Source organism: Phyllobates terribilis, unplaced genomic scaffold (genome assembly GCF_046119375.1).
Source record: "Phyllobates terribilis strain yellow unplaced genomic scaffold, ASM4611937v1 Scaffold_5__5_contigs__length_657084704, whole genome shotgun sequence".
In the NCBI taxonomy this organism is placed as follows: Eukaryota; Metazoa; Chordata; class Amphibia; order Anura; family Dendrobatidae; genus Phyllobates; species Phyllobates terribilis.
This window is the reverse complement of record NW_027362765.1, coordinates 177,262,864-177,279,699: the sequence shown is the minus strand read 5'-3', so window position 1 is coordinate 177,279,699 and position 16,836 is coordinate 177,262,864. Positions and strand designations below refer to the sequence as shown.

Sequence of the window (16,836 nt, the reverse complement as noted above, 5' to 3'; positions counted from 1 at the left end):
GTGGAGTTACACAAACACACTGAAGACCTAGGCCAACCTACAGCGCCACCTACCACCTCTTCAGCTCGTGTTGTAGCCTCTTCCTCCAGCTCACACACAGCTGGTTCGGCTTCCTCACAGGATCGCCATGGAAGAATCTCTGGCACTGTTGTACAGAGACACAGTGTAATTCCACCCACAGCACCACTTTCCCAGTCATCCTCACACTCCCAGGCCAGTCTACAGCCATCGTTAGCACAGGCATGGGAGAAAAGGCGCCCATACTCGGCAAACCACCCCCGAGCACAGGCTCTGAATGCTGGCATTGCTAAACTACTGGCCCTTGAAATGCTATCATTCAGGCTGGTGGAGACTGACACATTCCGTAACTTTATGGCATTGGCAGTCCCACAATACAACGTGCCCAGCCGCTTTTATTTCAGCAGGCAAGCCGTCCCTGCCCTGCAACATCATGTGGAGGGAAAAATTAAACATGCGCTACAAAACGCCGTCAGTAGCAAGGTCCACCTGACCACTGATGCGTGGACCAGTAAGCATGGACAGGGACGATACCTTTCCCTCACTGCCCATTGGGTAAATGTTGTGGAGCCGGGTACAGATCTTGAGAGTGGCGCTGTACGTGTTCTGCCAACTCCAAGGATTGCAGGAATCCAGTCTGTACACATTGACTCCTCCTCATACTCCAGTTCCTCTGAATCAGCGCTGCAGGAGCCGTCACGGTCTACCTCCACATCGACCCGTGAACGGTTACCTGTTATGATGACCGATATGAGCACAGCCGTGGCCAAACGTCAACAGGCCGTATTAAAATTAATATCTTTGGGGAATCGAAGCCACACAGCGCAGGAGCTCTGGAATGCCATCAAGCAGCAGAGTGACGTGTGGTTTGTGCCAGCGAATCTCCAGCCAGGCATGGTAGTGTGTGACAATGGCCGAAATCTGGTGGCAGCTCTGGGCCTAGGCAACCTCACTCACATCCCATGTCTGGCACATGTGCTCAACTTGGTCGTGCAGAGTTTTTTGAGGGACTATCCGGATCTTGATGCACTGCTTCACAAGGTCCGCATAGAGTGCGCTCACTTGCGGCGTTCCAGCAATGCAAGATCACGCATTGCAGCTCTGCAGCGCCGATTATGTCTTCCGGAACATCGCATCATATGTGACCTACCCACCAGGTGGAATTCAACGTTACATAGGTTGGAGAGGTTGTGTGAGCAGCAGGCAGCAGTAATGGAGTACCAGCTGCAGCAGGCGCAAACAAGTCGCAGTGCGCGCCGTTCACACTTCACCACCACTGAGTGGGCCTCTATGAAGGACATTTGCCACGTTTTGCGTGCCTTCGATTATTCCACGCGGATGGCGAGTGCAGATGATGCACTAGTCAGCATGACTATCCCCCTTATCTGCCTGCTTGAAAAAACACTGCAAGCACTAAGGGACGAGGTTTTGGAAGAGGTGGAGGATGAGGAGTCACAAATGCCATCTGCTTCTCTACAGTCTGCGCAATGTGGTTCCTCACAAAGGCCTAGGCAGGGGACACTTTGTGAGGAGGATGAGGAGGAGTCAATGGATGAGGAAGACATCTGTCCAGAGGAGGGAGGTACACAATGCTCTAGTAGTCAGTATCTAGAGCGAGGGTGGGGTGATGCAGAGCAGGCAGAGATCACGCCTCAAGCAGGGGACAGCGTTTCTTGGCCAGTTGGCAGTCTGCAGCACATGGTTGATTTCATGCTGCAGTGCCTCAGAAACGACCGCCGCATCGCCCACATTCTCAACACGGCTGATTATTGGGTGTCCACCCTCCTAGATCCTCGCTACCGGGACAACTTACAAAGCCTCATAACACCATTGAACCGGGAGCGTAAAATGCGGGAGTACCAAGACGCACTGGTGCATTCCATCATGTTCTCCATTCCAACCGAGAGCAGTGCTGCTAGTGCTTTACAAAGCAGCTCAGTGCGTCGAGGCAGTGGAGGAAGCTCTGCACAAAGAGGGAGCAGAAGCAGCGCCTCAGCACAAGGCAAGACCAGTATGGCCGAAATGTGGCAAAGTTTTGTGTCCCCGCCGCCACAAATGTCTACACCATCACAGACAGCTCCAGTCAGCAGGAGGCAACGTTTCCGTCAGATGGTGACAGACTACATGTCTTGCCCTCTTAGTGTACTCCCAGACGGCTCTTCTCCCTTCAAGTTTTGGGTCTGTAAGCTGGATACATGGCCAGAGCTTAGTCAGTATGCACTGGAGGTGCTAGCTTGCCCTGCTGCTAGTGTATTATCGGAACGCGTCTTTAGTGCCGCAGGTGGTGTACTAACAGACCGTCGCATGCGACTATCCTCCGATAACGTTGACCGGCTTACTTTTCTCAAAATGAACAAGGCCTGGATCTCTCATGAATTTGCCAGTCCTCTTCCAGAATAAATAATTGGTTGGCAACAGTATCCAGGTCTCCTGTTCTGTTCATGTTTCTACCACCTGAACTGTAATCCCTGAGCTCCAACACCGCCAGTTGGCGCTCGGAAGTGCCGTCTGCACAGTCAACACTTGCTGCCGTGTTATTGGGGTTCAGTAACGTCAGCTGTTCTCCTGCTGTGCGGACGGCAATTTCTCCTGATTTGTCCACATCCACTGTACTACACATTTTAAAGTTGCTCCAATTACTCCTCTGGCTCCTCTGTTTTCATTCTTATCCCTGGGCTCCAGCACCGCCAGTTGGCGCTCGGAAGTGCTGTCTGCACAGTCAACACTTGCTACCATGTTATTGGGGTTCAGTAACGTCAGCTGTTCCCCTGCTGTGCGGACGGCAATTTCTCCTGCTCTGTCCACATTCTCACTACTACAGATTTTAAAGTTGCTCCAATTACACCTCTGGCTCCTCTGTTTTCAGTATTATCCCTGAGCTCCAACACCGCCAGTTGGCGCACGGAAGTGCCGTCTGCACAGTCAACACTTGCTGCCGTGTTATTGGGGTTCAGTAACGTCAGCTGTTCTCCTGCTGTGCGGACGGCAATTTCTCCTGCTTTGTCCAAATCCACTGTACTACACATTTTAAAGTTGCTCGAATTACACCTCTGGCTCCTCTGTTTTCATTCTTATCCCTGGGCTCCAGCACCGCCAGTTGGCGCTCGGAAGTGCCGTCTGCACAGTCAACACTTGCTGCGGTGTTATTGGGGTTCGGTAACGTCAGCTGTTCCCCTGCTGTGTTCACGGCAATTTCTCCTGCTCTGTCCATATTCACTGTGCTACTTATTTAAAACTTGCTCCAATTACACCTCTGGCTCCTCCGTTTTTAGTATTTACCCTGGGCTCCAATACCGCTAGTTGCTGCTCAGAAGTGCCGTCTGCACAGTCAACGCTTGCTCCAGTGTTATTGGGATTCAGTAACGTCAGCTGATCCCCAGCTGTGTGTCCGGCAAATTCTCCTGCTTTGTCCACATCCACTGTAGTACGGATTTAAAACCTCCTCCAAATACACCTCTGGCTCTTCTGTTTTTAGTATTTACCCTGGGCTCCAGCACCGCCAGCTGGTTCTCGGCAGTTCCATTGGCTCTTGTACCTTCTGCTACCCATCCGGGTTCCAGTACCGTCAGCTGGTTCTCGGCAGTGTCTTTGGCACGGGTACTCCCTCCTGCCCAGCCTGGTTCCAGCACGCCAGCTGTTTCCGGGTAGTGTCAACGTCACTTTGCCTCCAATGCGTTGTCCTGTCGTGTTGCGGTCGGGTTAGCCGACTCTATGGTGCCTGCAGTTTAGGTGACTCCTATGTGGGCTGCGGGATCTGGCAATGAAGGCTGGTTCCATAGTGCCAATAGGACAAGCACCCTCTGTAGGACTGTGGGTTTTGGTAACTGCGGCCGGCTCGCGGCCTTGAACTTTTTTTTTACATGGGTACCTTCTGCTACCCATCCGGGTTCCAGTACCGTCAGCTGGTTCTCGGCAGTGCCTTTGGATTAGGTGCCTCCTTCTCGGTATCCAAGTTCCACCAACGTCTGCTGGTCCTTGGTAGTGCTTTCTGGCACAGGTACCTCCTGCTTAGTAACCGAGTTCCAGTAACATCAGCTGGTCCTCGGTAGTTCCATTGGCTCTTGTACCTTCTGCTACCCATCCGGGTTCCAGTACCGTCAGCTGGTCCTCGGTAGTTCCATTTGCTCTTGTATCTTCTGCTACCCATCCGGGTTCCAGTACCGTCAGCTGGTTCTCGGCAGTGTCTTTGGCACGGGTACTCCCTCCTGCCCAGCCTGGTTCCAGCACGCCAGCTGTTTCCGGGTAGTGTCAACGTCACTTTGCCTCCAATGCGTTGTCCTGTCGTGTTGCGGTCGGGTTAGCCGACTCTATGGTGCCTGCAGTTTAGGTGACTCCTATGTGGGCTGCGGGATCTGGCAATGAAGGCTGGTTCCATAGTGCCAATAGGACAAGCACCCTCTGTAGGACTGTGGGTTTTGGTAACTGCGGCCGGCTCGCGGCCTTGAACTTTTTTTTTACATGGGTACCTTCTGCTACCCATCCGGGTTCCAGTACCGTCAGCTGGTTCTCGGCAGTGCCTTTGGATTAGGTGCCTCCTTCTCGGTATCCAAGTTCCACCAACGTCTGCTGGTCCTTGGTAGTGCTTTCTGGCACAGGTACCTCCTGCTTAGTAACCGAGTTCCAGTAACATCAGCTGGTCCTCGGTAGTTCCATTGGCTCTTGTACCTTCTGCTACCCATCCGGGTTCCAGTAACATCAGCTGGTCCTCGGTAGTTCCATTGGCTCTTGTACCTTCTGCTACCCATCCGGGTTCCAGTACCGTCAGCTGGTTCTCGGCAGTGCCTTTGGATTAGGTGCCTCCTTCTCGGTATCCAAGTTCCACCAACGTCTGCTGGTCCTTGGTAGTGCTTTCTGGCACAGGTACCTCCTGCTTAGTAACCGAGTTCCAGTAACATCAGCTGGTCCTCGGTAGTTCCATTGGCTCTTGTACCTTCTGCTATCCATCCGGGTTCCAGTACCGTCAGCTGGTCCTCGGTAGTTCCTCAGCTTTCTTGTACCTTCTGCTACATTTCCAAGTTCAAGCTTTTTGAAATGGTTCTTGGTAATCACTCTGGATCTCCCTGACGAGGACCCTGAAGACGAGGACCCTGAAGACCAACCCTAAGAAGACGAGGACCCCGAAGACAATGACCCTGAAGACGAGGACCCTGAAGACCACCCCGAAGAAGACGAGGACCCTGAAGACCACCCCGAAGAAGACGAGGACCCTGAAGACCACCCCGAAGAAGACGAGGACCCCGAAGACGAGGACCCAGAAGACCAACCCGAAGAAGACGAGGACCCCGAAGACGAGGACCCCCGAAGACGACGACCCTGAAGACCACCCCGAAGAAGACCAAGAAGATGACCCTGAAGAAGTTGACCAAGAAGACAAAGAAGAGAAGACAAGCACCAAGATACAGAAAAACAAGAGACAGAAAACCAAGAAGCAGAAATACAAGAAGCTGCAGAACAAAAAGCGGAAGAACATTAAGCATAAGACTAAAAATCAGAGCAAAAGATAATATCTAAATTATAAGCAGAAGATGACTAAGCAGTGTATGGGGGTGAGTCCGTTCCTCCTCGTGGTGCCCCTGGAAAAGACCTGCTGCTGCAGGCCAAACTGAACGCGGACAAATCCTGTTGTAAATCTTTTGTGACGGGCAGAACGAAAGGTGTAATGTCCAACCTTTTATAGATAACAACTACAGGAATGCCTGTCACAAATAAGAATATGATGAAGAAGAAGAATATGAAGAAGATGAAGAAGTAGAATATGAAGAATGTAAAAAAAAGAATAATACGAAGAAGGTGAAGAAGAAGGTGGTGAAGAAGAAGTGGATGAAAAAGATGCTGAGGATGATGAAGGAGAAAGTGTGGGAGAAGTAAAAAAGAAGGTGAAGAGCATGGAAGTAGTGAAACATAAATATCTGACAAAATATAAAAATACTTAACATAGTTAATATTTCCGTAACTCAGAACATAATAAAAAAATATTAATTCCTGCTATTCCATTTGACTGGGCTAAACCTCTATGCCTTTATTGTCTCCCCCACCTCCCCCAATACATTCTACATTATTCTTAGTTGTTTTCCTTCATGTAGAAATAACCTACAAGGAAAGAAAGGGTTTATTTTAATTCCGATATTTATGTCCCATTGACTTGCATTGGTTTCCGGTATCGGAATCGGCGATATCCGATACTTTTTCGGTATCGGTCCGATCCAATCCGATCCGATATTTCCCGATATCGGAAGGTATCGCTCAACACTACTGACGACATGATTCTCCTGGTCACTACGATTACTCTTATGCAAAATCAAACTTGTAAAGTTTCTTTTTTCTATTTAAGTGGTGAAAAAAAAATCAGAAGTTTGTTTAAAAAAAAACAAAACCTCGGGTTTTTCGTCATTTTCTGATATTCACGTTTTCATTTTTCCATCGATGGAGCTGTAGGAGAGCTTGTCTTTTGCATGGCCAACTAATGTTTTCATTGGTATCATTTTGCGGTACATGCAATATTTTAGATAAAATTATTGCATTTTTGGGGGTTGATTCATTGACTTAAAAAAAATGGCAATTCTGGTGATTCAATTTTTTTTTTGCTTGACGGCTTATACTGTACTTATCAAAATATTAAATTATTTCATAAGACTTACGGAAGTAGTGATACCAAATATGTTATTTTTTTATTTCTTTATTATAAACTGAAAACGGGGATAATTCAAATATTTTTTACATCTATTTTTAAAAACATTTTATTTTTCACCTTACTCTTTAGTCACTATAGGGGACTTGAACCTGTGATTGATCATTTTGTTTCCTACGAAGCCCATTAGCAAGCCCAACAGCTGCTTTGGTGATTCATTGGCACCCCACAATCGCGTTGCGGGGGATTGGAGCGCAAAATATCATGCCACCAGGATCAATCACCTTAAACGCCACTGGCAGAGACTGATAGCGGCATTTAAGGAGTTTAAATGCAACAACTGAAGCTAGTTATAGTCACTTCTATTAAAGGCGGTTGCTGGCTGTATAACACAGGACCCGACATGTGACAAACATGTATGCCGTGCATGGACTCGCTCAGTAGAAGTGTGGCCGGAAGTAGGCACATTACATACCTGCGATAACATGACCGTTTGGTCTCACCGCTGGCACCAGAAGATCCCCACAGAACGCGCTGTGAGAATTCACAAGTCTGCAATCACACAGAGCGACTGCAGACTTTCGTGAGAAATCTGGACAAGCCCTTTAAGGACATATATAAAAAGGTGCTGTATTCACAGTATAAAAATTGCCCTAAACAGCAAAAGAGCCAATGTACATCCCTCAGGCATCAAAATTAGATGGTGAGCCCTCTGGACTGACATGGACACAGATATAGAATATGATCAAAAGAAATGAAATATTATTTTAGAATTCAATTCTAATACAGATTGTATAAATCAAGTTTTCGATGTCTTCTAATAGCATATAAAAGGTTTCCATTAAGTGATAGTCACCATTAGTAGTCCTTACCCTCATTGGATGAATATCAGCGTATGGCGGCTTCCCTTCGGCCATCTCAATGGCAGTTATGCCAAGGGACCAAATATCTGCAACACAGTTATACCCAATCTCTTGGATCACTTCTGGAGCCATCCAAAATGGAGTCCCAATAACAGTGTTCCTCTTCGCCATAGTATCCTGATGAGAAATAACCAACAGCTAAACAATATGAAGCAGCCATATCTGATACTTAATGTTACCATAAACTGAAGTCCATTGATCTCCTGAGACCCCTGTGTCACATTGGAGGTCATCAGGGAATCTGACTTCTCCATCACTGCCATGTTCTACTATGACAACCACTCTTCTTGGAAATATCCAGGTAATAATCACATATTAGGGAATTCAGTTCTTATTTCCTAATATAATATATAAGTGGGGTGAATGAAGAAAGCCCTTTAGGTTATCTTGCGAAGTTTGCTGAACAAACGTTATTACAGACAAGCTTCTATCGCTCATATTGGAGTTTTACTACTTGCAATAAATATGGAAAAATGTTAAAAATCATAGTAATCTATATATTGTGTGAAATATACAGGGAAGTACTTACAGTCAGCTGACCTGCCACCCCAAAATCTGCTAGTTTAGCAACCCCATCAGAGTTAAGTAATATGTTCCCGGCCTTAATATCTCTGTGGATTTTCCTCATGAAATGAAGATATTCCAGTCCTTTTAATGTTGATTGCAAAATGGTTGCCATTTCTTCTTCTTTTAACTGGGAAGAGAACGAAATGGTGTTTCCCACAGAAATCAGTAATATAATGTGATATAATAGCAGGGAAAAGACCATCTACCTCACAACATTTGAGGAACCTCAAGAGAAGGAACAGAGCTTAATAGGACACAAGTATTATAGTGTAGACTTAGATGAATATGATCATTACATTGCTCCTCATACATCATCTTATTTGTATAAGGCCACAGCCCCACTATCCGTATTCCCCACTTTCCGTATTCGGTCAGTATTTTTTCTCAGGAGTTGGAGCCAAAACCAGGTGAGGAACAATCAGAGAAAAGGTATAATAGAAACAAGTCACCAATTCTGCATTTATCACCCACTCCTGGTTTTGGCTCCCACTCCTGAGAAAAAATACTGACCGAATACTGATAGTGGGGCTGTGGCCTAAAGTTCAGACATTGTAGAGTGCCCAGATCACTCACACCACTTCCTGTCACAATTTGGGCTTAAAGGGGTTTTCCACTACTTAAACAAGCCCTTCTAAATCACTATATTTCCCCATGTAGAAAAATAACAGTCTATACTCACCTCTGGTGTGGGCATTGTTTCAGCGATGTCGGAGCTTTGTCTTCCGGGGCTCGCATGACATGTCAACGTCACGTGAGTCCTGGAAGTCCAGCAGCCAATCAGCGGACACTTCACTTTCATTTCCTTTTAAAAAAACTGAGCTCCTCTGTATGTCCGTCACGTTCAAAGGAAGTGAGAGTGAAGCGGCCGCTGATTGGCTACAAGGCTTGTGTGACAGAATGTCAAGAGAGCCTCGGGTGACCAGGCGCCTACATCGATTAAACTGTGCTCGCAACGAAGGGGAGTATAGGTTGCTATTATTTTACATGTTAGAGCATCAGAAATCCTCTTTGAGATCAACATTTTCTCTAATTTTGGTGACATTAAACATACCAGACATGGTAGTCTCTGGTACCATACACCTGTTCAAGGGAAAACATGAAGTGAAACCTCACAAATAATACGTTCAGATTACAATCTAAGTACTTCCTCTTTGTAGGACTATATAAATAGAGATCAATGTCAATATTGTTCGTGACCAAGGTCAATGTGCTCAGCAGCTTTTATGTGTGGTGTCCTATAACAATTCCTATGAAATCATTGCATTCATTTATTAATGTTGGAAGCACCTGGACTCATGGGCTCACATGTGATCAATATACTCCTAAATCCAAAGATAAATTGCACGTACAGTTTGTTTCCGTAGTCGGATGATGTCAGAGACCGATCCCCCTCCACAATACTCCATAACAATCCATAGGTCACTGTTCTTAAAATAGCTGCCATAATACTTCACTACATGGAGGCTGAAAAAGAAGAGCGGTGAACATATAGGTAAATCTAGTGAGCTGAGATGCATAGACTGATTGAGGATATTTAGACAGGCAGTGATGAAAATGGAGGAACCAAAGGCGGATTGGTGGCACCTGCACCTATCTGGCATTAAAGGGAATCTGTCAGCAGGTTTTTGCTACCTCATCTGACAGCAGCATGATATAGGCAAAGAAAAGCTAAATCCAACAATGTATCACTTAGTATACTGGGTGCAGCAGTTCTGATACAATCAAAGCTTTAAGATTTAGAATGAAGCAGAGCGGAGAAAGCTAACCCTGCCCACACCAGGCTCTGTATATACAATGTCTATAGATAGGGAGCTGCTTATCACAGAAGGGGGCGGTGTCAGACTTGGGCTCACTGGGCATCGCTGAAATCTGTGGTTTAACTCCTACAGCATGCAGTCTTCAGATTATACAGCAAAAACCTGCTGACATATTCCCTTTAACTGCTTATTCTGTGACTATGCCATAAATACCTGTCATGGAAATACTCCTATTTCCAATCTTTTGGACAACCACTATATAAGCTATAAAAAAATAGACATACACTCATCATGCGCCTGTCCAGATTATCTATTCTTTCCTGCCACTCCTTGATTACTTGGTTCTTGGGTTGATGTGCCATACTTAAAGAAGTACTCCAATCAAAGTTTTTATCCTCGTAATATATTGCAGTTATCATATTATATAGCTCTGTGTACTTACAATTGCTCGTTTTGCTTTTCCATTCAGTAAATTATTTGCTTTTCTCTGCTGTGTAGAAACAGGAAGTCTATTGTCCCTGCATAAATCATTCCCCTCTTCAACTCCTGACCCAGCTGCTCCTCTCTTCCCCCCTGCCAGGGACTTTTGCACTGACTCATGAATCATACAGAGAAAACTGACCTCCTGTTTCTACATAGAGCTTAGAAGGATTCAAGCTAGTCAGTTTGTAATCATGTGATGTCATAGACCTAATGGGAAACAGGAGAATTAGCAATTGTAAGTAGACAGTGCTATATAATATCATGATTGCAATATATTAAGAGGATAAAACTTTGATGGGAGGAGTGCTTCTTTAAGACATGAACCCTGTAGTGTAAGGACGGCACCTGTCTATGATAAAACAAAGTAAAGAAAGACTAATGGGCTATGGAACAATCTGGTATTCAATATTCGGTCATATGTAAAACATTATCAGACAACCGTTTCACTAATAACCCTATACAGCCTGTTTTTATAACATGAATATAAAATTATGAGACTGTTTTCTACCTTCACTTCTACGGCTTCCTGACTTTTGGATGTAAAGGGGATGTATCTTCAGAAAATGACCTACTGTTTAAATCAGGTTTTCGTGTTAAACAAGTGGTCCGAAATAAAAATTAATTTTCATCCTAAATCCCTATCTACATACTGCCAAAATGCAATCTATTTTCTAATATACTTTGATTAAAAATTCCCTATCCTTCCACAACTACTTTTTTATTTTTACAGCTTCCTTTTTGATGATGTCTTGTTTGAGCATCACCAGTGCATCACCTGGAATACTCAAACAAGCGTCACCAGGGGGCAGAGGCTGCGGTCCCTGCCATCTCCCTGAAACAAATCATCATCAGTGACTTTCGTTTCAAGGGCTGACTAGTCTCTGCTCTGTCACTGTGCACAATGACAGTGCACTCTCTTGCCGGCCCAGATCTGTAGTAACAAGTGCGCACTGTTTTGATATTGGAAGACAAATACACAGTGTGCAAAGACCATTGCAGCCCCCGCATGTGATGCCACTCACAGCTGATCCTGCTTCCCTTCCATTCACAATGACCTCTGCACATGCTCATTAGATGCTTCAATGCAAAATAGAAGATCTAAGTCGGTATATTGCTGCTAATGTACACATGTATTTCCTGAAAACAAGACAAAGCATGAGTGTAGAATACACACAATGGCTTCTGTCAGAATTGCAAGATTTCAACTTTTTATTACTAAGTCATATTGCGATATTGATAAAAAAATTTGCCAACAACTTTTTAAAAGGTACATTTAAACAGCTGGTAATTTTTTTTTGATAATACATTCCCCTTAAGGCACTCTCTTTAGGAACTATTACTGACAGATATTAAACCCATAGGATTTCTATTTTTGAATTATGCCATTGGACTGGTTGAGAACGATACATGGCATTTAGCTGATGGTCAGGGCCCACACAGGAATTGGTTCCATCTACATTTTAGCATAGGAGATGGGCATTAAAAATGTAAAATCAGAGTTTGTCCTGGAAAAACCAGGACACGTGTCAGCCGACTTAAAAGTAATCCAATTCATCCACCTCGAATACAAGACTTCCAGTCCTCGGAGCAGTAACCTTCCGCATGAGTTGTGTGTAAAATGTATTCACAGGAAACTCATTTAAATGAACTGAAGAGGAAATCATTTGGCTGTATAAAAAGGTCAAGACTTAATAATTTAGAAAGCTTTCAATAATAAATGAGCCCCGGTTCCCTCGCGTCCTGACAGCATTTTCTCCATAGACTCCTTACCACACTCTCCAGAAATAAGAAGGAACTCTTGGAGCAGAGGATGATGGGAAGATTAAGCAGACATTTCCTCCAAGGAAATCACATCTACTACTTAAAGAATTCAAGTTGTTGCTCACTTTTGGAATTAACAATTATTAATTGCTTCATTTCAATAATGTTATTTCATGTATAAACATTAGCATCCATATTTTCCAAGGATTTTTCCACCAAATCAAGGATTGAGGTGGGGATGGGAAGGGGACATTGGTCGCCCTTAAGGAGACTAACAACTTATGTAGTCTTATTGGCAATGTTTCATGGGAAAAAGTATGCAAATTGTCTCTCTTCAGAGTAAAGAAACAAACTTAAAAGGGCCTCATATTAAAGAGATATTTCCATCTTCATAAAATAGGTATTGTCAGATAGTTCTTCTAAATACAAGCCATTTTGTAACTTACTGTTTATTAAAATTTTCAGCCACTACTGAGATATTAAAAAAGTCCACTACTTGGGCAACTCCTTCTCATACCCCACGCTCCCCATGCAGCTTATACTCCCCTCCCCCATGCTGGCACCATTCCCGCAGTGTCGGCACTAGCTCTCCCCAGGGCTCCCGTGCGGTTATTGTGACACGTGACACCTGCGCCCAATCAGCGCTGGCATCACAGTCCCCGCTTCCTGTCAAATTGAACATAAAGAGGAAGTCAGAGATCAGCCGCAGCCCGGACTTCTCTTCATGTTCAATTCGACAGGAGGCAGGGACAGTGACGCCAGTGCTGATTGGGTGCCAGGTTTCACGTGTCACAATAACTGCACGGGAGTCCCAGGACAGAGCGCTGACACCGCTGGAATGGCACCAGCATGGAAGGTGAGTATAAGTTTTTTTATTTTACCGGGGCCAAATATTTAGATCAAGAAGGGGCTATCCAACTAGTGGACGACCCCTTTAACGCCTTTCTTTTGTTTACAGCTCATTGCCTTTGTGATAGACCACTGATGCTAGACAGAATATGTGCAGTGCTTACAAGCTCTTTTGCATGAAGCTTGTAAGCACTGTTTTGAAGCTGGCCATGATAGCTGGAGCGTGCTGTAACTTCCTAATCCTGGTCAGCTACAGTAGTGGTTGGTCTCCTAGGCAACAAGCTATAAACAAAAGAAAGGTGTCCATATCTTAAGAACACATGGAAATTTCAAAAATGCTCATTTTTACAAGCACTATCTATCAATATTCATCTATGAAGATGGGAATAACCCTTTAAAAAGGTAGCTCCCTATAAGTCAATGTCTGACCCTTTAAGCAGCTTTTCAACATCACTCAATGCCATGTGAGAATTTTTTTCTCGTAAGATGATTTGTATTTTTTCAATTTGGGATACATACAATTTATTTATTACCTTTTATGAACTCTTTCTGGTGGAAAAAGCAATTCCGTCACTTTTTTTAAATTTTAGATGCTGTGCCATTCACCTAGCTGATACTAATTATATATATTTTTATGCTTCTTATTTATATTTATATATATATATATATATATATATATATATATATATATATATATATATATATATATATATATATATATATATATATATATATATATATATATATATATATATATATATATATATATATATATATATATATATATATACACACACACACACACACAGTGCCTACAAGTAGTATTCAACCCCCTGCAGATTTAGCTGGTTTGATAAGATGCAAATAAGTTAGAGCCTTCAAACTGCAAACGAGAGTAGGTTTTATGAACAGAAGCATAAATCTTACAAACCAAAAAGTTATGTTGCTCAGTTGAATTTTATTAAATTTTAAACATAAAAGTGTGGGTCAATTATTATACAACCCCTATGTTTAATATTTTGTGGAATAACCCTTGTTTGCAATTACAGCTAATAATCGTCTTTTATAAGACCTGATCAGGCCGGCACAGGTCTGTGGAGTTATCTTGGCCCACTCCTCCATGCAGATCTTCTCCAAGTTATCTAGGTTCTTTGGGTGTCTCATGTGGACTTTATTCTTGAGCTCCTTCCACAAGTTTTCAATTGGGTTAAGGTCAGGAGACTGACTAGGCCACTCCAACACCTTGACTTTTTCCCTATTGAACCAGGCCTTGGTTGTCTTGGCTGTGTGCTTTGGGTCGTTGTCTTGTTGGAAGATGAAATTACGACCCATCTTAAGATCCTTGATGGAGGAGCGGAGGTTCTTGGCCAAAATCTCCAGGTAGGCCGTGCTATCTATCTTCCCATGGATGCGGACCAGATGGCCAGGCCCCTTGGCAGCGAAACAGCCCCACAGCATGATACTGCCACCACCATGCTTGACTGTAGGGATGGTATTCTTGGGGTCGTATGCAGTGCCATCCAGTCTCCAAACGTCACATGTGTGGTTGGCACCAAAGATCTCGATCTTGGTCTCATCAGACCATAGAACCTTGAACCAGTCTGTCTCAGAGTCCTCCAAGTGATCATGAGCAAACTGTAGACGAGCCTTGACATGACGCTTTGAAAGTAAAGGTACCTTACGGGCTCGTCTGGAACGGAGACCATTGCGGTGGAGTACGTTACTTATGGTATTGACTGAAACCAATGTCCCCACTGCCATGAGATCTTCCCGGAGCTCCTTCCTTGTTGTCCTTGGGTTAGCCTTGACTCTTCGGACAAGCCTGGCCTCGGCACGGGAGGACACTTTCAAAGGCTGTCCTGGCCGTGGAAGGCTAACAGTAGTTCCATAAGCCTTCCACTTAAGGATGATGCTCCCAACAGTGGAGACAGGTAGGCCCAACTCCTTGGAAAGGGTTTTGTACCCCTTGCCAGCCTTGTGACCCTCCACGATCTTGTCTCTGATGGCCTTGGAATGCTCCTTTGTCTTTCCCATGTTGACCATGTCTGAGTGCTGTTCACAAGTTTGGGGAGGGTCTTAAATAGTCAGAAAAGGCTGGCAAAGGAGATCTTTAATCCACACATGTGAAGCTCATTATTCTTGGTGCCTGAACTACTTCTTAATACTTTAGGGGGACCAAACAGAATTCTTGTGGTTTGAGGGGTTGAATAATAAATGACACTCTGAATTAACTTTTAACGTTTTTAAAAAAAATAAAAAATTTGCTGCAGTGCATTTCCCACTTCCAGGCTGATCTACAGTACAAATGTCACAATGCCAAGTTAATTCTGCATGTGTCAACCAGCTAAATCTGCAGGGGGTTGAATACTACTTGTAGGCACTGTATACATACAGTACAGACCAAAAGTTTGGACACACCTTTTCATTTAAAGATTTTTCTGTATTTTCATGACTATGAAAATTGTACATTCACACTGAAGGCATCAAAGCTATGAATTAACACATGTGGAATTATATACTTAACAAAAAAGTGTGAAACAACTGAAAATAGGTCTTATATTCTAGGTCCTTCAAAGTAGCCACCTTTTGTTTTGATGACTGCTTTGCACACTCTTAGCATTCTCTTGATGAGCTTCAAGAGGTAGTCACCGGAAATGGTCTTTCAACAACCTTGAAGGAGTTCCCAGAGATGCTTAGCACTTGTTGGTCCTTTTGCCTTCACTCTGGGGTCCAGCTCACCCCAAACCATCTCGATTGGGTTCAGGTCTGATGACTGTGGAGGCCAGGTCATCTGGCGTAGCACCCCATCACTCTCCTTCTTGGTCAAATAGCCCTTACACAGCCTGGAGGTGTGTTTGAGGTCATTGTCCTGTTGAAAAATAAATGATAGTCCAACTAAACGCAAACCGGATGGAATAGCATGCCGCTGCAAGATGCTGTGGTAGCCATGCTGGTTCAGTATGCCTTCAATTTTGAATAAATCCCCAACAGTGTCACCAGCAAAGCACCCCCACACCATCACACCTCCTCCTCCATGCTTCACGGTGAAAACAAGGCATGTAGATTCCATCCGTTCACCTTTTCTGTGTCGCACAAAGACACGGTGGTCGGAACCAAAGATCTCAAATTTGGACTCATCAGACCAAAGCACAGATTTCCACTGGTCTAATGTCCATTCCTTGTGTTCTTTAGCCCAAACAAGTCTCTTCTGCTTGTTGCCTGTCATTAGCAGTGGTTTCCTAGCAGCTATTTTACAATGAAGGCCTGCTGCACAGTCTCCTCTTAACAGTTGTTGAAGAGATGTGTCTGCTGCTGGAACTCTGTGTGGCATTGACCTGGTCTCTAATCTGAGCTGCTGTTAACCTGCGATTTCTGAGGCTGGTGACTCGGATAAACTTATCCTCAGAAGCAGAGGTGACTCTTGGTCTTCCTTTCCTGGGGCGGTCCTCATGTGAGCCAGTTTCTTTGTAGCGCTTGATGGTTTTTGCAACTGCACTTGGGGACACTTTCAAAGTTTGCCCAATTTTTCGGACTGACTGACCTTCATTTCTTAAACTAATGATGGCCACTCGTTTTTTCTATACTTAGCTGCTTTTTTCTTGCCATAATACAAATTCTAACAGTCTATTCAGTAGGACTATCAGCTGTGTATCCACCAGACTTCTGCACAACACAACTGATGGTCCCAACCCCATTTATAAGGCAAGAAATCCCACTTATTAAACCTGACAGGGCACACCTGTGAAGTGAAAACCATTTCAGGTGACTACCTCTTGAAGCTCATCAAGAGAATGCCAAGAGTGTGCAAAGCAGTCATCAAAGCAAAAGGTGGCTACTTTGAAGAACCTAG

At 44.3% G+C, this 16,836-nt stretch overlaps 1 protein-coding gene across 1 annotated transcript in view; it reads right to left on the bottom strand.

Annotated features, from left to right (window-relative positions):
* LOC141272622 (serine/threonine-protein kinase 4-like) overlaps positions 1 to 16,836 on the bottom strand; it is a 54,393-nt gene that overhangs the window by 27,264 nt on the left and 10,293 nt on the right. The window contains exons 4-6 of the mRNA XM_073683531.1: positions 9,486 to 9,600; positions 8,099 to 8,263; positions 7,519 to 7,686 (exon numbers count right to left, since the gene is read on the bottom strand). Coding sequence (XP_073539632.1) covers positions 7,519 to 7,686; positions 8,099 to 8,263; positions 9,486 to 9,600 — 448 coding nt within the window. The remainder of the gene's footprint in view (positions 1 to 7,518; positions 7,687 to 8,098; positions 8,264 to 9,485; positions 9,601 to 16,836) is intronic.